The sequence below is a fragment of the Oncorhynchus mykiss genome, chromosome 11 (assembly GCF_013265735.2).
Source record: "Oncorhynchus mykiss isolate Arlee chromosome 11, USDA_OmykA_1.1, whole genome shotgun sequence".
Lineage (NCBI taxonomy): Eukaryota > Metazoa > Chordata > Actinopteri > Salmoniformes > Salmonidae > Oncorhynchus > Oncorhynchus mykiss.
Window position 1 is genome coordinate 51,224,125 of NC_048575.1, and position 26,221 is coordinate 51,250,345.

The following is a 26,221-nucleotide window of genomic DNA, read 5'->3' on the forward strand; positions in this document are numbered from 1 at the left end:
ACATCATCCTGGAATCATTATTCTATCAGTGATCGTCTACCCATTTTATGGAGTTTGTGGTTTCTTACGCAGTGACAGGTTTTTATTATTGATTCTCTAGTCACGACTTATTCCAATACATTTTATACACATTCATACATGATTTTTGAGGAACCTGTCACATAATTGTTTGGGGGAAATATCACTAATGTAAAATTCCTCTAGAAATATATATATATATATATATAAATAATAGGCTACCACTGCAACAGAAGCTATTTGGTGCCACCTACTGTTCATGCTGTTCACAAAACAAGTTTGATTATTCACTTGGACAGTCTCTTCTGTGTCTTTCAATGGGCTTCAGTGTCCCTGTTTTACTTGGTGTGGTCCTTCACCCACTGGCAGAACCTCTGGGAGTAGGTAGCTGGGCTGACAGTGGAGAAGGCTCTGCCAGGGAAGCGCAGACTCTTCCACAGGTTCTCCTGCCTTTTCTTCACACCGTACACAGTGAAAAAGTCTACAATACCCACAAAGTAGCGCAGCTTTGGTCCGTCTATGACATGCACAGAGTTTTTTAAATTAGGCAGCAGCCTACGGTGATGAGCTTGGAACTCCAGGAGTTCTGCTTCTGTACAGTTTACGGAGTGTAGGTTTATCTCCTGGAGGGGGATTCCACGGCCAGAGTGTTCCCCTGTATTCTGGATGTGGTCTGACCCACTGTCTATTGTATCTGATGCCAGTCGAGCAGAGTACCCCTCCAACAACGGAATAGTGGGGGGATCTTCCTCTGCAGGACTGTCTTGGTCCATGGACCTGCAAAGGAAAGACCATTCAAGAACTGAATAACAAAGAGATAACAATCAGCGTAAGAGAAAAATACCTGATTTGCAATTATCTTCTCACTATGTTACTTTACATTAGCTGCATGTCTGGAAGGTCCACAAAAGAAAACTAGTGTCACTTTTTTTTTTTTTTCATACTTTGTCATACAGTAGATTATTGTTCTCCACTGAACACTTACTTTACAGTGTGCATAGTCAGGTTACTAAAGGAGTGCTTCCTGTCCAGCTCATCTTGGTGCAAGGGTTGATGGGCCAGCAGGATACTGTAGTCAAGCACATTGAGGCTACGGAGGAAGGCCGAGTCTATTTCAACCTGATCCACAAGCCAGGAGCGCTGCTTATCTGTCAACACATGATAAATGTTGACTTCTTAGGGGAACGTATGGGGTTTTATCTTTCAATTGATAATAGACACAAGGAAAGAACACAATATTATTTTATCCATCCCCTCAGGTATTGACAGATATAGGACATACCAGACTCTTACCCAGAATGATGTGCTTTCCTTCAAAGTTGTTATCCTTCAGAATCTTAGTAACTGGGTTTCCCATAGATGCAGGGTCAGTCCACCTACCCACCTCACATCCCTTGATGTCATATCTAAGAGGCAAAGCCAAAATTGACAACATTTTTTTATTTTTATCATCTTTCATAACTACAATACAAACAATGTTTACCTGGTATTAATCCTCTCGTCCGGGTAAAACACATTCTGCATCACAATGAAATACTTCTGAGGGAGAATGAGAGAAAAGTTACTTAGAGTAATAAAAAAACAACTGTGTTTGTGAAATTTTGTTTGAAGTTTCATCAAAATTACCTTTGTTTTATTTGGAATTTGAATGCTATAGAGCCCTGGAATAAGAAAATAAGAATATGAACATCTGACAAAGGTGGCAGTCGATCTCTCGTGATATTTAGTATTTTTTTAACCCCCTTTTCTCCCCAATTTTGATCTTGTCTCATTGCTGCAACTCCCCAACGGGCTCAGGAGGCAAAGGTTGAGTCATGCGTCCTCCGAAACATGATCAGCCAAACCTCGCTTCTTAACACCCACCTGCTTAACCCGGAAGCCAGCCGCACCAATGTGTCGGATGAAACACTGTTCAACTGATGACTGAGGTCCGCCTGCAGGCGCCCGGCCCGCCAAGAGGAGTCGCTAGAGCGCGATGAGCCAAATAAATCCCCCCACCCCCCGGCCAAACCCTCCCCTAACCCAGACGACGCTGGGCCAATTGTGCGCCGCCCTATGGGACTAAAGATCACGGTCGGGTTGTAATACAGCCTAAGATTGAACCTGGGTCTGTAGTGACGCCTCTAGCTGCACCACTCAGGAGGCCCTGTCATTTGATATTTTGATCTTAAGCTGTTAGACCTCTCTCACCCAGGAACCTGACCATCAGGGAGTGGGGGTATTTCTCCAAATGATCCATATATGCCTTCAGGTTGGATAGGAAAAACATAACCTCCCGCGTATTCTGTGTCTTTAGGAAGAACCTCTTGTCATTCCTAAGGAGGGGGGGAAAAAATGACATTTACTACACGTGCTACTATGTAGAGTTGACATAGATTAGATGTGTTGTGTGTACATGTATGAGGTTTATGATGTCCTCACGTGAGGAAGAAGTCAGCCTTGCTCTTGGAGTTGCTGATGAACTGTAGATAGCAGCCCTCTGAAGAGAGGGACCTCTGGTACTCCTCCTCTGTTATATCCAGGGACCGCCGCAGGCCGGCAAACACAGGCCCTGCAAATGTCTGCATCTCCAAGTCCTGCAGGGGGAGGCAACAGAGGACCATGGGTTCGAAACGGAAACGTGTCCCAAAAAACATTTACTCAAATAGGCAGTATGCTGTTGGGATTGGTTTAACATATTTGTTTGAATAGTGATTAAATAGCACCTTGTGGACTTGAGTCTCCGCCGATTTGTAATGTTCAGCAGAAAGTTTATCCTGATTGAAACAAGATCAACTCATTATAAAACCACAATGAAAGGTTTCTTGTCATATAAGTAACTAAGGGAAAGCTATATACAATGCAAGTACTGTATGTACAGTCATTTTCTCAGAGGTGGGTCAATGCCGTAAGTTCCAATGGTATAAAACTGTATTCTATGTGACAGTTGAAATAGTGTGTATATTGTTGTGCAGTCTATAGGTTTGCTCACAGGTACTGTTGTGTTGTTGCTGGTCTGTAGGACAGCATGCAGGCCCTCTTTCATAAGACAGGTGAGGCTGTATAAGTCATGTTCCTGGTTGGTCTTAAACACCCCTAGCATCCTCCATGTAAATGTAAATGTGATGTAAATGTAAATCCATCTTCTCCTCAGACCCCACCATCGCCTTCGCCTGGCTGTCCCAAAGTGACACAGGCGCAGACCGCTCCTCTTATCCATCTGACAATCACACACACCACAAACAACTCACAGTCACCAGAGGCTCACCAGGAGGGTACCACACACAGACTGTACACAGACAGACAGACAGACAGACACACACACACACACCTCTGGATCTACATTGTATAGCTAAAAATGTGCAGTTAAAACAATAAACAAAGAACACACCTGCCACTGTTTCCATAAGAAGCTGACAGGTGGGGTTGGAGAAATGTAACCACTCAAATTCATAGACAGATCTATAGATGCAAGGATTGACCTTCCATGATTTCTAAATTATAGTTTTAACCATGTTGAGGCTATAAAGTGTTTGTTTAGATGTACTTTGTTTACAAACATTGGAGTAAAACAAGCTTATATTTTGGGTTCTGATAGAGTTGTGACAGTCAAGTCCAAAAATGGATGTAGCAACTGCAGATTTCCGCTTATATATTTTTTTTAAAGAAATGGGAATTACATATCATGTCAGAGACAACATAACATTAAAATAACAGTTGACCAACATAATTACATTCATTGATCGAATGTGAGAAGCTACTCAAGACATTGTTATTTGTTGTAACTGTCATGAAAGCTGACAACCACGTCGTTCTTACCTTTACCAGCCTACTTTCCTCGTGTTGTCCTTTATGCTTTGATGCCTTGCTGTACAAGGGAAGTATCTGGATTCAGTGAAAATCATTGGAGATATATTTTAAGCCTATGCTTTTACCATTTTCATATGCATGTGGATAGCATTTTGGACCGTAAAGATTAAAAACAAACACATTTTCATGACAGCGGTCGGCCTCCTTTTTCAGCCAAGAGTAGGCCAAGTGCCGCATACCATGGTAAGCGGGTTGGGCAATATATTCAGGGTGTGTTACACCTGGGCTGTATTTACTAGCTGGAAACCAAACAGCCAACAAAAGCGAACGGAACTGTAGGTAGTGACCTACCTACATTTGCCCAATAGAAACTCTTGTTTTCTATGGAAAACGTTTTGTATTGGCAACTGTTTACTCAGGTGTGCACTAATGATTACACCCCTGCAGGCGTAAAACGTGTGTCGTAATTACTTGTGGTTTTTGAATCTGCCACTGCAGTTAAGTAGTAGAGTGCTACGTTATCGTCATCATGACAAAGGCCCGGATTCAGGAACTAAAACTGTACTGGTTGTGATTTTACTATGTTATTTATTTGACTTATGAATGTCTGATTTCTGTTTTTTTTTTTAAATGCTCCGTAAATATTGAAATCTCGGGAACGCTGTCCATTCTTCGGCGCTTGTCCCAGAGATAGATAGAGGACTTGTATCAGGCAATTGTAGGCTACTAGCGTCTGTGACCGCTTGGGCAGCGCCCAGGGGGAATGAGTGCCCCCTCTCATTGAAGCAATGGAAGTTCAAGGCCTACCGCGATACTGCAAGCATTGTTAGTGTAAAACAGGATCCCCACTAGAGTGAATGGAAAAATCTTTGTGTAAATAAAAATGTTTTTAGAAGACAGTCATGGTACCAATAATTGCTTCTAATACACCAGATGTATGTCCTTGAACAGATTATTTTAAAATCGCACACAGAAGAAGGTAAGGATAATTTAGTTACTTATTGCAGCCTGCAGTACCCCGGTTTCCCTTCAATTTGAGTTACTCAATGAGATGGGGCAGCACTGACCAAGACTGCAACATGACTTCTTGGAGTAGCTCAAACTGTGTATGTTTATTTTTATTTGACCTTTATTTAACTAGGCAAGTCAGTTAAGAACAAATTCTTATTTTCAACGACGGCCTAGGAACAGTGGGTTAATTGCCTTGTTCAGGGGCAGAACGACACATTTTTACCTTGTCAGCTTAGGGATTCGATCTTGCAACCTTTCGGTTACTATGTCTCCTTGAGATGCCATTTTAACCGACTTACTTTGGCTTCAATGTGCTATTGAGTATTCACATAGGAATTAATGTTGTCACGTGATCGATGGCTTTGTCTATTCATATATACAGTCATAGGTATTTAGGCTACCTCAATTTTAAAGTAGTCAGTTTTCTTCTTTTGTGTTTAAAAAAAATGTTAAGCTAATATTGGTTATTTGCTGCCACTTGTGTCATTCATTTATTGTGGCCACTCAATGGTGGTTATATAGGTTAAAGCCATTTACAAACCATAACACCCAATTTGAAGAAGAAGACAGTGCTCTGATCATTAGCTGATTGCTCCCAACCAATAGGATTCCCCACCCAGTTGACTACTTTAAAATGGTGGAAGACCTCTGGCAATGTCCATGCATAAACAGGTTATATCCATGATGAGTCCTCTATCTATCTCTATGGTATGTCCTCATTGAGATCTAACTAATTAGTATTCTAATCAAACCAAAGTTTATTGATCAAGTGCACACTACAGTAAAATGCTTTCTTGCTAATAATTCAGGGCCCCGTTTCCGATAGTGATTAATCCTAATATATATATATATATATATATTTGTTAGCGTTGCTACAAAATATGAATGAAAACTACTCCAATGGTGAAGAAGACATGAATCATGATGGTGTCTCTGACAAGTATTTTTCTGATTCTTAGCCTCAACCTGAACCTAAACCTCCTTGGCCTAACTGCAAAAAAGCCAGAACTGTGCGCACTGAGCAAGTGCTCACACCACCACCAAATGAAACCGTGAGACCGAAAAGAGGAAGGCACCTTTTGGAATAGAACAAGCCGATGAGAATTCTACAGGCTATTATCGGTAGAAAATGTCATCACTGAGGGAGCAGGCCCTACATCTCAAGTAAGAAACTAAATCAGCAACGCACTCAACAGCTGTCGTTGTTTAGGCTATGTGACATGGACATGCTCCAACTGATCATTGACTTTTTGACTGCTGTCATGTCAACACTTACATGTATAATGCCATTATTGCTTTTGTGATGATTTTCACTATTATCAAGCACACTTGGTGCTTGTAATGATGATTAGGCTACTGATGTTTTTGCAATTCAACCATGCATCTTGCTGACCGTGTATCTTGGTGGTTGAGGTATTTATTTTTATTTTGTTGTGTTATAAATAAGCTTATACCGGGTTCAAACACCAATCCTTTCTGTTTCATAGTGGTAGCAAAGGCACTCCACTGAACCCTTTAATATATATACACTGCTCAAAAAAATAAAGGGAACACTTAAACAACACAATGTAACTCCAAGTCAATCACACTTCTGTGAAATCAAACTGTCCACTTAGGAAGCAACACTGATTGACAATAAATTTCACATGCTGCTGTGCAAATAGAATAGACAACAGGTGGAAATTATAGGCAATTAGCAAGACACCCCCAATAAAGGAGTGGTTCTGCAGGTGGTGACCACAGACCACTTCTCAGTTCCTAAGCTTCCTGGCTGATGTTTTGGTCACTTTTGAATGCTGGCGGTGCTTTCACTCTAGTGGTAGCATGAGACGGAGTCTACAACCCACACAAGTGGCTCAGGTAGTGCAGCTCATCCAGGATGGCACATCAATGCGAGCTGTGGCAAGAAGGTTTGCTGTGACTGTCAGCGTGGTGTCCAGAGCATGAAGGCGCTACCAGGAGACAGGCCAGTACATCAGGAGACGTGGAGGAGGCCGTAGGAGGGCAACAACCCAGCAGCAGGACCGCTACCTCCGCCTTTGTGCAAGGAGGAGCACTGCCAGAGCCCTGCAAAATGACCTCCAGCAGGCCACAAATGTGCATGTGTCTGCTCAAACGGTCAGAAACAGACTCCATGAGGGTGGTATGAGGGCCCGACGTCCACAGGTAGGGGTTGTGCTTACAGCCCAACACCGTGCAGGACGTTTGGCATTTGCCAGAGAACACCAAGATTGGCAAATTCGCCACTGGCGCCCTGTGCTCTTCACAGATGAAAGCAGGTTCACACTGAGCACATGTGACAGACGTGACAGAGTCTGGAGACGCCGTGGAGAATGTTCTTCTGCCTGCAACATCCTCCAGCATGACCGGTTTGGCGGTGGGTCAGTCATGGTGTGGGGTGGCATTTATTTGGGGGGCCGCACAGCCCTCAATGTGCTCGCCAGAGGTAGCCTGACTGCCATTAGGTACCGAGATGAGATTCTCAGACCCCTTGTGAGACCATCTGCTGGTGCGGTTGGCCCTGGGTTCCTCCTAATGAAAGACAATGCTAGACCTCATGTGGCTGGAGTGTGTCAGCAGTTCCTGCAAGAGGAAGGCATTGATGCTATGGACTGGCCCGCCCGTTCCCCAGACCTGAATCCAATTGAGCACATCTGGGACATCATGTCTCGCTCCATCCACCAACGCCACGTTGCACCACAGACTCTCCAGGAGTTGGCGGATGCTTTAGTCCAGGTCTGGGAGGAGATCCCTCAGGAGACCATCCGCCACCTCATCAGGAGCATGCCCAGGCATTGTAGGGAGGTCATACAGGCACGTGGAGGCCACACACACTACTGAGACTCATTTTGACTTGTTTTAAGGACATTACATCAAAGTTGGATCAGCCTGCAGTGTGGTTTTCCACTTTAATTTTGAGTGTGACTCCAAATCCAGACCTCCATGGGTTGATAAATTTGATTTCCATTGATAATTTTTATGTGATTTTGTTGTCAACACATTCAACTATGTAAAGAAAAAAGTATTTAATAAGAATATTTCATTAATTCAGATCTAGGATGTGTTATTTTAGTGTTCCCTTTATTTATTTGAGCAGTATATATATATATATATATATATATATATATACATATATCCACATAGGAGATTTGTTCTGGCAATGGCCCTGCATATGGCAGTGAAAACTGTAGCACTACCCCCCTGGGCTGGGGTGGCCACTGTACAGGGGATCATAGTGTTGAGTTGAGGGTATACCCAAGCATAGATCGGTAGAGGGTTGGTGTTTCTGAACAGGGCAAATAATGGATTGATATCCAGGGAGAAGGAAGTAATTAGGTGGGGTCATTTGGCTGGTGGAGTATGCTCAGTTTGCCTGGGATATGCCCTGCCCAAGGTATGTGAAGGACCAGGAAATAAAAGGCCTGCAGTCATGACTGGTGTAGAAAGAGACGTGGCCTATGGGATAGACAGGAATTTATGAGGCCCAATAAAGGTGATGGATCACATATTCTGTCATTATTGCCACCTCCAGTTTCTTCTAGGGCTTAGGTTGTGAGTATGCTGTTCATTAACTACAGCTCAATGTTCAACACCATAGTGCCTACAAAGCTCACCTCTAAGCTAAGGACCCTGGGATGAAACACCTCTCTCTGCAACTGGATCCTCAGGGGTGCATGCTTAGTCCCCTTGTGTACTCCCTGTTCACCCACGACTGAGTGACCAAGCACGACTCCAACACCATCATTACGTTTCTGATGACACAACAGTGTTAGGCCTGATCACCGACAATGATGAGACAGCCTATAGGGAGGTCAGAGACCTAGCAGTGTGGTGCCAGGACAACAATCTCTTCCTCAACGTGATCAAGACAAAGGAGATTATCGTGGACTACAGGAAAAGGAGGGCCGAACACGTCCCCATTCACATCGATGGGGCTGTAGTGGAGCAGGTCGAGAGTTTCAAGTTCCTTGGTGTCCACATCACCAACAAACTTTCATGGTCTAAACACACCAAGAAAGTCATGAAGAGGGCACGACAACACCTTTTCAACCCTCAGGAGACTGAAAAAATTTGGCATGGGTCCCCAGATCCTCAAAAAGTTCTACAGCTGCACCATCGAGAGTATCCCGACTGCCTGGTATGGCAACTGCTCGGGCATCCGACCGCAAGGCGCTACAGAGGGTAGTGTGTAAAGTCCGCATCACTGGGGCCAAGCTTCCTGCCATCCAGGACCTATAAACTAGGCGGTGTCAGAGGAAGGCCCAAAACATTGTCAAAGACTCCAGTCACCCAAGACATAGACTGCTGAACAATTAATCAAATGCCCACCCCCCTTGGTTTTTACTTTTTACACTGCTGCTACTCACAGTTTATTATCTATGCATAGTCACTTTAACATAGCCTACATGTGAAAATTACCTCAACTAACCTGTACCCCCCGCACATTGACTCGGTACCGGTACCACCTGTATATAGCCTCATTATTATTATTTGATTGTGTTACTTTATTCCATCACTCTCCTTCTTGGTCAAATAGCCCTTACACAGCCTGGAGGTGTGTTGGGTCATTGTCCTGTTGAAAAACAAATGATAGTCCCACTAAGCACAAACATAATGGGTTGCGTATCGCTGCAGAATGCTATGGTAGCCATGCTGGTTAAGTGTGCCTTGAACTCTAAAAAAAATAACCGACAGTGTCACCAGCCAAGCACAATCACACCTCGTCCTCCATGGGAACCACACATGCGTAGATCATCTGTTCACCTACTCTGCGTCTCACAAAGCCATGGCTGTTGGAACCAAAAATCTCAAATTTGGACTCATCACACCAAAGGACCAATTTCCACCGGTCTAATGTCCATTGCTTGTGTTTTTTGGCCCAAGCAAGTCTCTTCTTCTTATTGGTGTCCTTTAGTTGTGGTTTCTTTGCAGCAATTTGACCATGAAGGCCTGATTCACGCAGTCTTCTCTGAACAGTTGATGTTGAGATTTGTCTGTTACTTGAACTCTATGAAGCATTTATTTGGGCTGCAATCTGAGGTGCAGTTAACTCTAATGAACTTATCCTCTGCAGCAGAGGTAACTCTGGGTCTTTCTTTCCTGTGACAGAGCCAGTTTCATCATAGCACTTGATGGTTTTTGCGACTGCATTTGAAGAAACTTTCAAAGTTCTTGATATTTTCCAGATTGACTGACCTTCATGTCTTAAAGTAATGATGGACTGTCGTTTCTCATGAAGCTGGTTGAGAGAATGCCAAGAGTGTGCAAAGCGGTCATCAAGGCAAAGGGTGGCTATTTGAAGAATCTCAAATAAACAAATCAAAATATTTAATAACACTTTTTTGATTACTATATGATTCCATATCTGTTATTTCATAGTTTTGATGTTTTCACTATTATTCTACAAAGTAGAAAATCGTAAAAATAAAGAAAAACCCTTGAACGAGTAGGTGTGTCCAAACTTTTGACTGGTGCTGTATATTTTTTTCACTTTAGTTTATTTAGTAAATATTTTCTATTTTCTTAAAACTGCATTGTTGGTTAATTAAAGGCTTGTAAGGAATATTTGACGTTAAGGTCTACACCTGTTGTATTCGGCGCATGTGACAAATAACATTTGATTTGATGATCTAGACGGGAATTTATGAGGCCCGGTAAAGGTGATGGATCATATATTGTCATTATTGCCGCCTCCAGTTTCTTCTACGGCTTAGGTTGTACACCCAGTGGGTAGGACGGGGTGGAAATGGAGAAAGGACCCCAGGACTGCTCCTGTCAGTGGGATGAGGCCCAGCTGGGGAGATGTGAAGAATGCAGTGATCTAAAAAGGGCAGGCCTGCTAATGTCAGCCGAGTTGGCTGATGTTTACCAGGTTAGGAAATTTACCAGACTCCTACCGAGTGTATCTCAGTGGGCCAGGCCACGTCAGAACGGAGTGCCTGAACCCCTGTGCCCAGGGAGGGGACACCTAAATATGGGTCACACAATTAACCGACTGGATAGAGGCCATCGATGGCTGCTGGCCAGCAGTGAGAAATGTGTTCAACGTAAACCAGGTCCTCTTGGGTTGGGAAAGGCCCGAGACCCAGTTCAGCGTGTATCGGCCGGAAGGTGCTTTGGAGGAGTTTAGCCTGCTCCCCGTGGCTAATAAAGATATGGCTAAGGGTTGGACAGTCCTATGGAAATTTTACCATTGGAACCAGTTGATAAATTAAATAATGAAGGACTCTCGAATCTCATGGGAGGAAACGGGAATTCAAATTCCGGATGAGGAAGGGAAAAATAGTAGTAGGCTGCGCTAAGTCCTTACCAAATTAGATGGTTGAGGGAGTAGAGAAACCCGAATAAGGTGCAAGGAAGCGATTCTGACGGCAGTCGCCAAGGAAACAAGACAGGGTGTGCTGCAGGTCCCTGGGAGTCAGGCGGACAGAGCGCCTGGTCCACTGGCAGAAAAAGAGCCTGCGCAGCTGTGGGAGAAGCTTAGGATGGTCTATGTGGCGTTAACGAGTCTCGGCTCTCTTTTGATAGAAGTGAGATTGGTAGGGCCAGGAGCTGGAACTGATCTGGCAAAAAAGGACGCCGCCGGGCGGACACTCAGAAATGGCAAGAATGGAGGTAAAGGGAAGATGGAGCTTCCCTACCATCTGGAGGAAAGCCAAGCAGGAAGTGGTGTAAATGAGAGTACAAAATGAGCATTATCATGCTGTTCAGGGCTCTGCTCATGGTAAACCTGTACATCATAGGGGCGCATGGTTGGCCAGCTGCTGTAGACAACTTAATGGAACGGAGTATATACTTGTGTTTGAAACATACACACTACCAATGATACAGTATGTGGGTGGGGACAATGCCGGGGCCCCGGAGATGGTAGCTGTTTATTCAGACACTGGAATGTGAGCAAAAAGTGGATTGGGTTCAACAAAGTAGTGGGGAAGGAGTTGAACAGAACGGTTGACAACTGTACCCAGGTCTGGATAATTAGGTCACTGATGGCAACCTGAATCATAAGACTGGCTTCCGAATTTTGGATGTGAACTGGGACCGTAGATATTTGTATTTGGTCACGTGTCATGGTCCGAACTGGAGGACAGATCTATTCAGGTGAACTGGATTAGAGAAATGGGAGGACCACCTCGTCAGTATGCTGACTGATGTATTAAGAACCCCAGGGGAGATCACGACACACCGCTCTGGGAAAGAGAGTGTGTGGAAACAGTGGATCAGGGTGGAGGTCGGAATGCATTGTGAGCATACACCAAGATAGCCAGTTCTGGGGAGAACTAGAGTTGACATGCCCCGGGTCAAGAGACGCCACCTCGGCTGTAAGGCCTGAGGGAGACCCAAGGTCACAGGCCCATAGGCAGGTTAGTAAATACCTCAGGCTCTATAGATACTATGAACAGTGTGTGACAAAGATACTGGACATGGACCCAGGCTCATGCGTGGATGGGAGGTCATGTCCAAAGTTATGACTCGGGTAGTGGCTCATGTGTAAAATGTCCCTGCTGCAGTATAACTGAGGTAGGGGTCGATAGAGAGATTAATGAAAACTTGCCTTGGGTATGGAAGAGGCCTGTTACACTGTACACATTAGGTGTGAACGACCCCCTGGAGAGGTGGGAATAGAAATGTGCGTACAGTCCCAACCTACCTCGGGGGATTTGGAGGGGGTGAATCGAACTCACTTTGCAGAACTGGATAAGTGTGTGAGTAAGGCAAGGACTTCACCTTGGATGGAGACAGGAAGTCTTGGGGAACTTCTAGGTGCTCTTTACACCAGGTGGAGCCTGGGAGAAGGGATTATGGTGATATAATTGCACAAGGCAACGAGGATCGGGCACGGTGTGCTGAAATCGTATACCCAGGTGTTTGCCATTGATAAGGCTTGTATATGGTGCGGTCTGCAAACCAGGGAGGTGCTGATCTATGTGAAACCATGCCTGATTAAACTGGATTGGAAAAACAATTACTGGATAGATACCAGTATCTGGCCATGGTTTATTCAGCAGGAGACACATGGGACACCCAAGTGATTAAGGTACCCTATGCTCTGAGGGTAGGACCATCCCCCTGAGTGTTAACTAAGGAGAAGGATGTGACCGTTATAGCATGAGCCAGGGTCAAGCTGAATTGTTTCAGTCTAAAGGGAAACTTGTAAAACAAAAACAAAAAAAAGGGCACCTGAGGAAACCAGGTGGAAGAGATTAGCCGGTGGAGGTAGGGTTTAAATGGTAATAAGGAAACTTTCAGCCACCACTATGTGAGTGGAGGTCTGATTGGTCAGACGTTCACACAGGAATGGATGAATGAGTGGCTGAATAGCTGGGTCTGGGAGGTTAGGCGAAAATGGAGATATAAGCACCCGGCTTTACACGTTGCAAACCCCCTGCTCCATGGCCACCGAGTTCACCAGTGGAGACAGGAACTATGTGACGGTAGGGTGCTGGAAAGGCTGGACTGGGTTGGTTCTAACAGGATTTACACTAATGCTACCTGTGAAGAAGCGAGGGCCTGCACTGTATCGTTAGAGATATGGGGCATGTCGTACTGGGGGTTTTACTAGGATGACCTATTTTACTAGGTTGGCGGATTTGGTTGGGAGCGTCCTGGAGGTACCCCTGTGGTTGGTTTATGGTTTACCTATTGGGGAGAAACCCATTGAAACCAGGTAGGGAGAAGTACTATAAATGGGGGGCCTTAATTGCTTGGCAAGCTATGGATGCTGGGGTGGAGTTGTTTGGTGCCCTGAGGCCACTATTGTGGGTACTAGAGGCATTTAGATTTTCTTATTTAAACTTTATCTAACTAGGCAAAGTCAGTTAAGAAGAAATTCTTATTTACAATGACAGCCTACCAAAAGGCAAAAGACCTCCTGCGGGGGTAGGGGTGCACTTAGGACTATACCTGTTGGTGTGTGTGTGAATATGGGCAACAATAATGTGCAGCAACAGGGCATAGTAGGAACGTCACGCAAGGATGGAATGTGCTGTGGAGAGGAGCCTACCTCCCGGTCCCTGAGGGAGCTCGAGGGGTAAGGTTGGGATATATTCATGAGGGGATGGTAAAGGCCAGGTGGGAGCAGAATCCGTACTATTCACTTGGCGGATGGAAAGGTTTTCTACCAGAAGAGAGAGTTAATCCATGGAGCGGGTGTCGTGACCTGGGAGTTGGATGTAGGTCTCCCTCCTGCCTTCAATACAGCTCTTTTGGGTCGGAGGGAACAGGAGGCTAAAAAGACGTTATTCTTTTCACAACAAGTTCACAACAGGAAGGGCAAGGCCGAGTCAGCATGCTTACTGTCGTCGTCAGCAACTTTGCCAATTAGGCCAGCATCAGCCGAGCCAAAGGTAGAGCCGGGGGAATTACCAGAACGAGAGGCAGAGGGAAGTGTGATGAAACATGAACTTCCACAAACCCCTTCTTTGACGTCCTTCTGCTAGATGACAAGTAACAAGGGCTGGGAGTTTGGGGAGGGGGAGTCCAGTATGGACCAGATGTAACCGGTTTTAAGGGGGTGATTGAATAAGGGGAAATTATAGTATTGTATGAATCTGATGTAACCAGTTTTGAAGGAGGAGTTGTGTCGGGAGAATATGACAGTATGTCAGTCATGGTTTAAGGCAGTATTCACCAACCGGTCAATCGCCAAGGCATTTCTAGTCGAGTGCCAAACATTTCTGCAAAAAAACAACGATAAGCCTTGCATACCAATTTTTTTTAAATTAGTCTTTCGCACGGGGTAGGCGCCGTGTTCCCATTTTCAACCATTTCATATGTCTGAAGGTACAACTGCCTTCCCGGCAGGCCCGGGGGGAGCAAATCAAGTGCACTATAGGCCTACCACTGACCAATCAGATGATTCATATTACCGCGTCTGCAGTAACGCAGCAGGCGTAAAAAAAAACTTCAGCAAAGTTGACACTGTGAGGTTTTAAAACCAGAGATTGTCATTGAAAACAGCAAAGACCTGCTGTTTTTATGAGTGAGTTCATGTTTAAGTTTTTACTCAGCACTGTCAACACTTTCTATTCAAAATGTGCGTTCTCCCTACTTCCGCACACGCTACAATCAGCACTGCAGCGGCAATGAATGAGTAGGAAAGTGTATCTATTGGCTTGCGTTGCTATTATTAGCGGCTTGAGTATTTTTTTTTTTTTATATCTAGGAATATTTCACTTTCTCTGGTCATAGGCGTAACATGAATTTGTGCATGAGGTAGAACTAAAGCAGTGCAACTCGAGTTTCACCAGCAGCTGGAAGCCGGTGTACCTTTTTGGTCAGTGTCAGCGGAGGGAAGGGAGAGCAGAGGGAGAGAGGTGGAACCAGTCTGCTGCCCTCTCCCTCCGCTGAGACTGACCATCAGATGCAGGCTCCATCAGCCCAGTAAAGTAAAAAAAAAAAAAATTCAAATATATTCTCACTCAGCTGTGCCTCACAAGTAATACAACAACTGATCTATTGCCAGTGTGATCATATAGCCTACCTCAAATCCTGATCATGTTTTTATGGTCTGAGAAGAACAACAATGCATTGGGAGGGCAATTCAAGCAAAGTCAATATACTGTGATAATGTTTTGGGCCTATAGCCTACTACACAAACGTCATTACTACAGTACTGTTTTTAATAGGTTAATGTTTTAGGTCATGTAAAATAAATTAGAGATTATATTTTTGGAGATAATTAGAGTCATTGGAAAGGGCTTTCCTTTAATGGAAAGACTGGGGCCACTGACCTGAAATAGACCTGAGTCTCCTCTTTCTTGCTACTGATGGGGTCCGTGTTTGGTGTGTGTATAGAAATGTCTATACCTCTTCGTATTGGTGACTATACCTCTTTCGGTGAGTAACTCCAGATCCACAAGTGAAGGGTTTGTGACGCCACCCGTGGGTGTAAAACTAATATTTATTTAATGTAAATTGCCGAGCTGAGAAAGTATACACACCACTCGAATTCTCCTGGTATTATATTCCTAGGAGAGCCTGATGAACTATGGGTCACCCAACCCCTGATCTAGACGTGTCGCTGAGTGGTTTTTAATAAAGGTTACTACCACCCCAGCCGTCGGCAGCCGAGTTGGAAGCCCGTGTCGCGGTTGGTATCAGCAGGTCTCTAGGATCGGGTATGGGCTGGAACACCAACACCCGTTGGTAATAAACATGAAGCAGGAATCATTTACGCTAGCTCATTAATCTCAAGGAGAGACTTGAGTCGGGCAAGACAGTGGCGAAGATATTACCGTGTCTCTCTCCAGAATGCGCTAAACTGTCTCACACCAATTCTTGCGCATGCATTGTTTTATTGTGTTAATTGTTTGTCCTTTGTTTATTTTTATCATTTCCCAATTGCATATGTCACTAGTAAAACATTTACCATTAATTTGGTTACATTCATTTCTGTTAATGCATAGATTAATTAGGTCATTTACCGTTCTTATTCTCAGAGTGGAAACATTGTTTGCAGAGTTCACAACCTGCTACTCTTTCTTGTGGGAACAGTTAGTGATTTATTTCATACCATCATTTACGAGCCTTTTCAATTTCGACATTGTATTTTGTTTGGAGCGCTCCACGTGAGCAATGCGCATGTGTCTGGTTTCTCTGTCCTCTTTAATGTGAAGGGAGCTCGCGCACCTGAGCAGGCACAGAAGTAGACCAACTGGCCTGCTGTGCGCAAAAGTAGGAACGTGCCCATTTGGGGATGTCTGATTTCTGATTGTCTTAACTCACCACCACTAATCAGCGGAGCTTCTCATTATTTTTTTTATACCTCACACAGTAAGTCAAGTCTTTTTTTATGACATCCATTGTGGATGATAATAGTTCCTCATATTATTTGAACAATCCTGATTATCACCAGGCCTCGTTGTGAAAGAGCAAACTGTCATGCTCTTGGGATACTATATATCCAGTGGAAACGTCATAAAATACCTGAACACATTTCCCTTTGCACAAAAACAGATGTGTCTGTCCCGAGCTCACAGGTGCAGGAAACTCTGGGGGCCCGGAATAGGCTAGTTGATACAATGTGGTAAATTTGCTAGTAAAAGCTTCCGGCCAGACCTTCATATATACAGTCATTGGGTGGACACAGTTGATTGATTTGATACAATGTTGCACTTCACTAACGATAGCTCAAATCGAGACAAATAGAAAGGGAGGCAGGCAGATGGAGTAGAGACATGAATGCAATTGAAAGAACCAGCATTTTCATCAGGATATATATATATATTTTTGTCATCTTTATGTATTTAGCCACCAATGGCTTACAGTGAATCAATGTGTCCATACGGAAAAGGCTGTTCCTCTCGCATTAGTGGAATTTTTACTTTTAGACTATTATAATTTTAAAATCCAATTTGTGTTATTAACCACATGACAATAATTCTGAGAAATTAAAATGTTATTATTGAAATTAAACTGTTCCACGAAAATGTGCACGTGAAAATCAAAACTGGCACGCAGATCGGTAGTTAAATGGTTGGATAAATTGTAAGCTTCTCCCAATTTGAAACTCACAAACTTGAAACTCACTCGCTGCCTAGGAATAGAGCGTTGTGAACAGAGTGCACATGTATTTGTACTGCATAATTACAAAGGGTGTGTCTGTGAGAGAGAGAGATAAAGTGGAGTTGTAACTAAGATTGTTCCTATTAAAACTGAGCACAAATGGACAGCTACTCGCTGGGCCACGGCCAGAACTGTGTCTCTTGGTAGACTAGTAGGTTAGTACGCCTACGTGTTTGACATGGGCAGGAGCAGGCCTTCGAACCAAGGGCGAGAGAATGCCATGATCCTTATTTGATATTGTTCCCATTCTCTTTTCGCCAAGTTTAGAATGGTAAACTAATAGAAAATATAAGTGGAAAATTATTGCTCCAGATCACTTGATCTCCACCACAAGGGGGAGAGAAGAGAGGAGGGAGAGAGAGAGCGAGAGACCCGACTTAACTCAAACTAAACTGTCTATTTTACAGCAGAGTGTACGGGAGAGCTCTGCATGCAGAATTGGGACCATACAGTGCTTTCGGAAGGTATTAGCCTTATTCTAAAATGGATTAAATAAAACAATTTCCTCAACAATCTACACACAACAAAAAAAAAGCAGGTTTAGACATTTTTGCAAATGTATTAAAAACCAAAAAACAGAAATACCTTTTTTACATAAGTATTCAGACCCTTTGCTGACACTGTTGTTTCCATTGATCATCCTTGAGATGTTTCTAGAACTTGGAGTCCACCTGTGGTCAATTCAATTAATTGGACATGATTTGGAAAGGCACACACCTGTCTATATAAGGTCCCACAAGTGATAGTGCATGTCAGAGCAAAAACCAAGCCATGAGGTCGAAGGAATTGTTCGTAAAGCTCTGAGACAGGATTATGTTGAGGCACAGATCTGGGGAAGGGTACTCAAGTATTTCTGCAGCATTGAAAGTCCAAGAACACAGTGGCTTCCAGAATTTTTAAATGGAAGATGTTTGGAACCACCAAGACTCTTCCTAGAGCTGGCGATCAGGGCTAAACTGAGCAATCGGGGGAGAAGAACCTTGGTCAGGGAGATGACCAAGAACCCGATGGTCACTCTCACAGAGCTTTAGAGTTCCTATGTGGAGATGGGAGAACCTTCCAGAAGGACAACCATCTCTTCAGCAGTCCACCAATCAGGCCTTTATGGTAGAATGGCCAGGCCGAAGCCACTCCTCAGTAAAAGGCACATGACAGCCCTCTTGGAGTTTGCCAAAAGGCACCTAAAGATTCTCAGACCATGAGAAACAAGATTCCCTGGTCTGATGAAACCAAGATTGAACTCTTTGGCCTGAATGCCAAGACAACACAGGAGTGGCTTCAGGACAAGTTTCTGAATGTTCTTGAGTGGCCCAGCCAGAGCCCAGACTTGAACCCAATCGAACATCTCTGAAGAGACCTGAAAATAGCTGTGTAGCTACGCTCCCCATCCAACCTGACAGAGTTGGAGAGGATCTGCAGAGAAGAATAGGAGACACCCCCAAAATACAGGTGTGCCAAGCTTGTAGCGTCATACCCAAGAAGACTCGAGGTTGCAATCGCTGCCAAAGGTGCTTCAACAAAGTACTAAGTAAAGGGTCTGAATACTTATGTAAATATTATATTTAATTATTTATTTATTTATAAATGAGCAAAAATGTCCAATCAAGTTTTTTGGGGGGGAACTACACATTAGTTAATTATTTGCAGTTTTAACATCTCACCATCCTGAGTGCCACAGCGGTCAAAGGCACTGCATCTCAGTGCTAGAGGCATCACTACGGACCCTGGTTCGATTCCAGGCTGTATCAAAACCGGCCGGGATTGGGAGTCCCGTAGGGTGGCGCATAATTGGCCCAGCGTCGTCCGGGTTAGCGTTTGGCTGGGGTAGGCTGTCATTGTAAATGAGAATAAATATAAACTACCAGATGGTCCTGTAGCACCCCCCAGCATCCCTACTTCCCATGGCTATCACAACTATCATGGGTTGCTAATATGACTACTATAATACCTTTTGGCTGCTAGACAATGAAATAAAGTTGATTTGAAAACCAATAGAACAGGAGGGCTATATGAGTCTTTATAAAATAATTGCATCCACATTTCTACGGTGGTATTTTGGCTATAGGGTACTTTGAAGCAAGCTTAGACATGCTTCATTATATGGTTTCAAACAATTAAGCAACAGGAAAAATATAGTGATACTAATAGCCCTAACCATCTTCTGGTAGTTTTTTTTAGAAAGCCTTTTCTTCTCAATTAAATGGTAATGCTACAAAGTAGCCTACGCCTACCTGGAAGACGGATATCATGATTATTTGCATCAATCCAGTGGCCAATTGTTTTGCAAACTCCACCTCATGTGCACTGCAGAAACACAGCTGACCAAACAACAGTGCCAGTTGAATTAAAGGGTAACTACACTCAAAATCTACATTTCTTAGATTTTTCCCAGACCTCAAAAGGGTCTCTTGATGTGTTTAAGTATTGTTGTGGACTTAGAACATCCCATGTTGATGTTAAGAAAGTGTGATTTTGAGGGCGAAAACCAGAATATATATATATATATTTTTTTTTTTTGCTAGCTGGCTTGCTATTGCAAGCTAATTTGTCCTGGGTTATAAACTTTGGGTTAATTATTTTACCTGAAATGCACAAGGTTCACTACTCCAACAATTAATCCACAGATAAAAGGGTAAACTGAGTTTGTTTCTAGTAATGTCTCCTCCTTCAGGATTCTTCTTCTTCTTTGGACTTTATATGTCACCCAGTAAAATACTACTTGAGTAAAAGTCTAAAAATATTTGTTTTTAAGTATACTTAAGTATCAAAGTAAATGTAATTGCTAAAAAGTACTTAAGTATAAATAATTTCAAATTCCGAATATTAAGCAAACCAGATGGCACCATTTTCTTGTTTATTTACGGATAGCCAGGGGCACACTCCACTCCAACACTCAGACATAATTTACAAACAAAGCATTTGTATTTAGAGAGTCATCCAGATCTATAATAGTGAGCACTTTGAATACAATGTTGTTTGAGATGACAACGAATTAAAATGCCAGGGAGGAGTTATTATGACAGGTTAGGAACTAAAGTATTGATAAGTGTTTCCTAGGGGACCCTATAAGCTGTGGCTACTTCATGTAGCTAACATATTCTTGCTTTGCATTTGCCTCTTTGATTTAGAAGATATTGTTGCACAAACAAGATGCTGATTTAGGTCTACACCATCACTGGTATTATCAGGCTGCATTAGCTAGCAACGTTTGCGCGTACCCAGTACATTTATTAGCTAGCTAGTATTAGCGGCTAACAATTAGCATCTCACAAGATTTAGGGCAACTTGCTAAGAAAAGACAAACTAGCTGTTTGCTGATGTAAGAAACACAAACTAATAGTGTCATTATAGAACGTTTGTGGATTTATATTAAGAAGCAAAGTGAAAACAGCATTGTTATCAACATTGTTCCATGTGCTGCATTGACCATGGAAACCGAACGAAAGGGTCTCATGGTTGAGGAACATCAAATGTGCTCCTTGAGTGACAGGGGGCGTGGCTAGATCTATGTGGCAAGTGGCGCTGAGAGAAATGACTCAAGTAGCGAAGTAAACTTAAAAAATGAACATTACACGTCATATCACATTTAACAAACCAAACATTCAAATACTGGTATAGATGGTAAAGTAAAAACCCCAAAAAGTCCCTGCTTCAATACCGGTATATCATAAAATGGTGAGGGAGGATTTTTGTTTTTCATGAGCATGGCCCTATTTCTATTACAGCATGTTGGATGACTCTTATTCTTATTCCATTCACCCAGTTCAATGTAACAGCGATAAGTTTAGGCTACAACCTAGCCTCTGAATGAAAGTTTACAACATAAGTGCACACAGTTCGAGAGACAAATTTGAGGTGAAAGACAACGACATTCAGTATGGCCTTGCACACTCTTGCCTGCATCTAGCAGATATAGGGGGGAATCATTAGTCCAACAGTTGCAAACAGGAGTTTCTATTAGACAAATTCAGGTATGTTTATCCACGTTTTGTTCCGTTTGCTTCCTTTTAAGAAACTTCTTCAACAGAATCGCACCCCTGATCACAAGTAAACACAGCTCACTTTCATAGCAGCCACATTGTATTCCTTCTCGCATCCATGAACTCTCCTCCTCTCACCTCTTCCCTTCGATTGTGGTCTTCAATGCTCAACACATCAGCTGTATGTGATCAGGCGAAATAACCTTTCCAAACCAAACTGCCACACACAGCCTACAGCATTGTCACCATTTTAGCTAAAGTAACTTCATAGTCAGAGTAGCTAATAGAACTAACGTTAACACTTTAGTAAACTGCTACAATCATGCAGTAACATCAGTGCATAGTCAGTAAGCAGTTACACCGGCGGGTCCCGGTGGCAATAAATTAGTAATACCAAAAGCTTACCTTGACTTGGAAGAGTTCCAGTGTTGTGTTGGAAAGTCATAGCCAGCTAGCTAAAATAGCATCCCTCTGTTTGAGCAGGGTGTTTCAGTAGGCTAAACTAGTTAGTTGCATTTGCTAGCTAAGTAAGTGAAACTGAAAGTGACATTTTTTTTCTCTCTCTCTCTCTCTCTATTTGTCTCTTGCTTCTCCTTCATTTTGGAAGAAATTAATTTGTTCAAAACTGTTAAACTATTCTTTCTCTCTCTGAGTCAACTACTGACCACATTTTATACACTGCAGTGTTAGAAGATAGCTGTAGTTTATGCTTTAAGTACTAGATTAATTCTCTGATCCTTTGATTGGGTGGACAAAATGTCAGTTCATGCTGCATGAGCTCTGATAGGCTACACCATAATGCTACCCTACAGTGCTGTTGACCTTCTTTGCATAATAGTGTGTTTTAATCAGTTATTTGGTGACATGATTATATTTAGTGTAGTTTTATCTAAAAGTATATCTTTCTAAATGTTTTACAATAAATAAAATACTGAAATCCACTGCGAAGGATAGTCCTCCCCTTCCTCCTCAGAGGAGCCAACACCGCTGTACACCAAGTCAGAATCGTAGGATAAACAAAGGGGGCATATCAAATCAAATAAAAATGTATTTGTCACTTGCGCTGAATACAACTGTGAAATGCTTACTTCCAAGCCCTTAACCAACAATGCAGTTTTAAGAAAAATAAGAGTTAAGAAAATATTTACTAAATAAACTAAAGTAAAAAAAATAAAAAAGTGCAACAATAAAATAACAATAACAAGGCTATATACAGTGGGGCAAAAAAGTATTTAGTCAGCCACCAATTGTGCAAGTTCTCCCACTTAAAAAGATGAGAGGCCTGTCATTTATCATAGGTACACTTCAACTATGACAGACAAAATGAGAAAAAAAATCCAGAAAATCACATTGTAGGACTTTTTATGAATTTATTTGCAAATTATGGTGGAAAATAAGTATCTAGTCCCATCTAGGTGTTTATGTATGTCCATGGTTGACTAGATTGGTTCTCAATTAGAGGCAGCTGTTTATCGTTGTCTCTGATTGGGAACCATATTTAGGCAGCCATCTTCTTTGGGTATTTTGTGGGTTATTGTCTATGTCTAGTTGCCTGTGTCTGCACTGTTTGTAGTATAGCGTCACGTTCGTTTGTTGTTTTGTAAGTTTGTTTTAGTGTTCTTTCTTCATTAAATATAGAACATGTATTCATATCACGCTGCGCCTTGGTCTCCTCCATTCGACTAATGTGACAGAATAACACACCATAAAAGGACCAAGCAGCGTGGTAAAAGGCAGCAGCAGCGATCGCAGGACTCATGGACTTGGGAGGAAATTCTGGACGGCGGAGGACCCTGGGCACAACCATGGGAATATCGCCGCCCCAAGGCAGAGCTGGAGTCAGCGGAAACAGAGAGGCGCCGGTATGAGGAGGCAGCACGGCAGCGCGGCTGGAAGCCCGAGAGGCAGCCCCAAAAATGTATTGGGGGGTGGCACTTGGAGCAGTCGGCAAAGTTGAGGGTTGTGTCTGAGATTGTTGAGGAGTTATTGGACAGATTGGAGGAGAGTGAACCGAGGGGAGATTATGAGACATTCGAGGAGTTGTTGACGAAATTGGAGGAGAGTGAAGAGAGAGAGATGGTGGTTTAGCGTAGTATGCACGGCTTTTGCCCTGAGTGTGTTAGCTGTCCGATGCCACCTGTGTCAGTTCCTCGTACTCAGCCTGAGACTTGTGTTAAAGTTCCGGAAGATTTGATGTCGGCTATACACACCAGGTCTCCAGTACACCTTCACAACCCGGTGTGTCATGTTCCTGCTTCTCACATCCTGAGGTGCGTGTCCTCGGCCCAGTACCACCAGTGCCGGCACCACAAACCAGGCCTATAGTGCGCCTCGGCAGTCCAGTACGCCCTGTTCCTCCTCCCCGCACTCGCCCTGAGGTGTGTGTCCTCGGCCCAGTACCACCAGTGCCAACACCACGCACCAGACTTCCTGTGCGTCTCCAGAGCCCTGTATGCCCTGTTCCTCCTCTCTGCACTCACCCTGAGGTGCGTGTCTCCAGCCCAGTACCACCAGGGCCGGCACCACGCAGCAGGCCTACAATGCGACTCGCCAGTCCGGATCCGCCAGAGTCTCCCTCCCGTCCGGATCCGCCAGAGTCTCCCTCCCGTCCGGATCCGCCAGAGTCTCCCTCCCGTCCGGATCCGCCAGAGTCTCCCTCCCGTCCGGATCCGCCAGAGTCTCCCTCCCGTCCGGATCCGCCAGAGTCTCCCTCCCGTCCGGATCCGCCAGAGTCTCCCTCCCGTCCGGATCCGCCAGAGTCTCCCTCCCGTCCGGATCCGCCAGAGTCTCCCTCCCGTCCGGATCCGCCAGAGTCTCCCTCCCGTCCGGATCCGCCAGAGTCTCCCTCCCGTCCGGATCCGCCAGAGTCTCCCTCCCGTCCGGATCCGCCAGAGTCTCCCGTCTGTCCTGAACCGCCAGAGCCGTCAGCAAGCCAGGAGCCGCCAGAGCCGTCAGCCAGCCAGCCACCTAAGTGCGCCAAGACTGAGGTAGAGCGGGGTCCACGTCCCGCACCCGAGCCGCCGCCGTGAAAAAGGCCCACCCGGACCCTCCCCTTTTGATTAGGTTTTTGCGGCCGGAGTCCGCACCTTTGTGGGGGGGGGGGGGGGGGGGGGGGGGGGGGTACTGTCACGCCCTGACCTGAGTATTCTTTGATTTCTTTATATATTTTGGTTAGGTCATGTGACATGGGTGATGTATGTGTTTTTGTTCTGTCTACGGGTTCTGTAGCTTTATGGGGTTATTTACCATCTAGGTGTTTATGTATGTCTATGGTTGCCTAGATTGGTTCTCAATTAGAGGCAGGTGTTTATCGTTGTCTCTGATTGGGAACCATATTTAGGCAGCCATCTTCTTTGGGTATTTTGTGGGTTATTGTCTATGTCTAGTTGCCTGTATATGCATTGTTTGTAGTACAGCGTCACGGTCGTTTGTTGTTTTGTAAGTTTGTTTTAGTGTTCTTTCTTCATTAAATATAGAACATGTATTCATATCACGCTGCGCCTTGGTCTCCTCCATTCGACGAACAGTGGGCAAATTATTTCATCCAGCTTTGTCATCAAAGTCTGGCATTCTCTGGATTTATGGTGCTTTCAAGACAACTGGGAACTCGGAAAAACAAGGTTGAATCATGACATCAGTGATCTTCAGGTCGGAGCTCCAAAAAGACGTGTTGGATGACCAGTCAAAATGTATTTTTCCAGTCTGAGCTCGTTTTCTTCAGAGTTCCCAGTTGTCTTGAACTCACTGAAGTCGGAGATTTCCAGTTGTTTTGAACGATGCAGAAGTTATGCTGGATTGACAGCATGGCCAATGTATTCAACCTTTTCTGGCCCATGGTGTTGAATGTTTATCCTTTTAAGCTGGGAAAACAGACCCTTAAACCCAGACTTGGACCACACACCCACACCCACTGAATAGCAGGCTAGTGATTGCGTTGCAAAGCTTACAGTTAGCCACTGATTCCTTCCAAACCCCTCATTGGTCAATTTGCGACTTCCAACTTGTTGTGTAATGTTTATGGCCGATGAGCACCAATACATTTCATCTGTAATTTCTCTTCATATGACAAGGATGGAAAATTATTTGAAGGTAGATTGTCGGCATGATTCATGATGATGACTGCTAGCTAAGATTTTGAAAGTATGATGTTGATGTGCTCAGTCCAATCAAAGCTAAGGTAGATATAACGTGATTCGATGTAACTTTATCTGTGGCCAATGACCTTGAACCTTCTTGGATTGGCACTTCTAATGTAACTCTCTGGCAGCACCCAAGGGGCTTGAATTTTTGAGCTCTCCCTGTATATTTTGTGGTGTAGTAGTGTCACCATGAGTGACCGAACACAAACCCCTATGCTCCGTATTTTCCATTGGCTGCCCCACCACCACAGAAAGGCGGAAACACCTGCATTTTGGAGCTGCCTTACTCAAGAAAGCAAAAAAGAGACCATGTTTGTATGCGGCTTTATTAACTCAATAAAACATGTTTTTTTTACATTGTTTGCAAACTGATTTGTGACACGTATTAATGCCAAAAAACATGCAAAACAGGCAACAAAAAAACAAATGTTTTTTTTTTTTTTTTGCTAAACAGGTGGGGCTCTGAACTGCCCTGAATGATGGGTTGCCACTGGGCATAGGCAACAGATCTTGATGTGTTCTTTTAAACAATTGGAGCACCTTTCGTAGTTCTAAAAGGACAGCCCTGAATAAACTTTGATTTGATTGGCTTGAACACATGGTTACAATATACCCTATAGAATAAAATAAAACAGAGGGGTGAACTATCAATTTATACAGCTACATTTATTTGCATAGATTTAATCATCAAATCAATTGACCAAGTAGTGAACATAA

General features: G+C 43.8%; 1 protein-coding gene across 4 annotated transcripts; it reads right to left on the reverse strand.

Moving 5' to 3' along the window:
• Window positions 1-60: 60 nt before the first annotated feature.
• LOC110535883 (phosphatidylinositol 4-phosphate 5-kinase-like protein 1) lies at window positions 61-21,798 on the reverse strand. Of its 4 annotated transcripts, none has more exons than XM_021621230.2 (10): window positions 3,817-4,101; window positions 2,990-3,217; window positions 2,724-2,774; window positions 2,440-2,594; window positions 2,209-2,333; window positions 1,645-1,679; window positions 1,502-1,554; window positions 1,312-1,424; window positions 1,004-1,166; window positions 61-795 (listed from the first exon to the last, which is right to left on the reverse strand). In XM_021621230.2, exons 2-10 carry the CDS (start codon window positions 3,215-3,217, stop codon window positions 357-359), a joined length of 1,362 nt encoding a protein of 453 aa, XP_021476905.2. In that variant the 5' UTR covers window positions 3,817-4,101; the 3' UTR covers window positions 61-356. The 4 variants fall into 4 exon arrangements, with proteins under 4 accessions (XP_021476905.2, XP_021476904.2, XP_036791601.1 ...); XM_021621229.2 differs by having other exon boundaries at window positions 1,502-1,557; window positions 3,817-4,099; XM_036935706.1 differs by lacking the exon at window positions 2,990-3,217 and having other exon boundaries at window positions 1,502-1,557; window positions 3,817-4,145.
• Window positions 21,799-26,221: the final 4,423 nt, after the last annotated feature.

Bases quoted from the DNA above. Each gene is read 5' to 3' on its own strand.
- LOC110535883 (XM_021621229.2), bottom strand. From the start codon at position 3,217: ATGGATAAGAGGAGCGGTCTGCGCCTGTGTCACTTTGGGACAGCCAGG. The intron at 2,334-2,439 runs GTGAGGACATCA...CCCCCTCCTTAG, and splicing joins AAGGCTGACTTCTTCCTCAC to GAATGACAAGAGGTTCTTCC. The intron at 796-1,003 runs GTAAGTGTTCAG...TTTCCTTTGCAG, and splicing joins CTGACTATGCACACTGTAAA to GTCCATGGACCAAGACAGTC.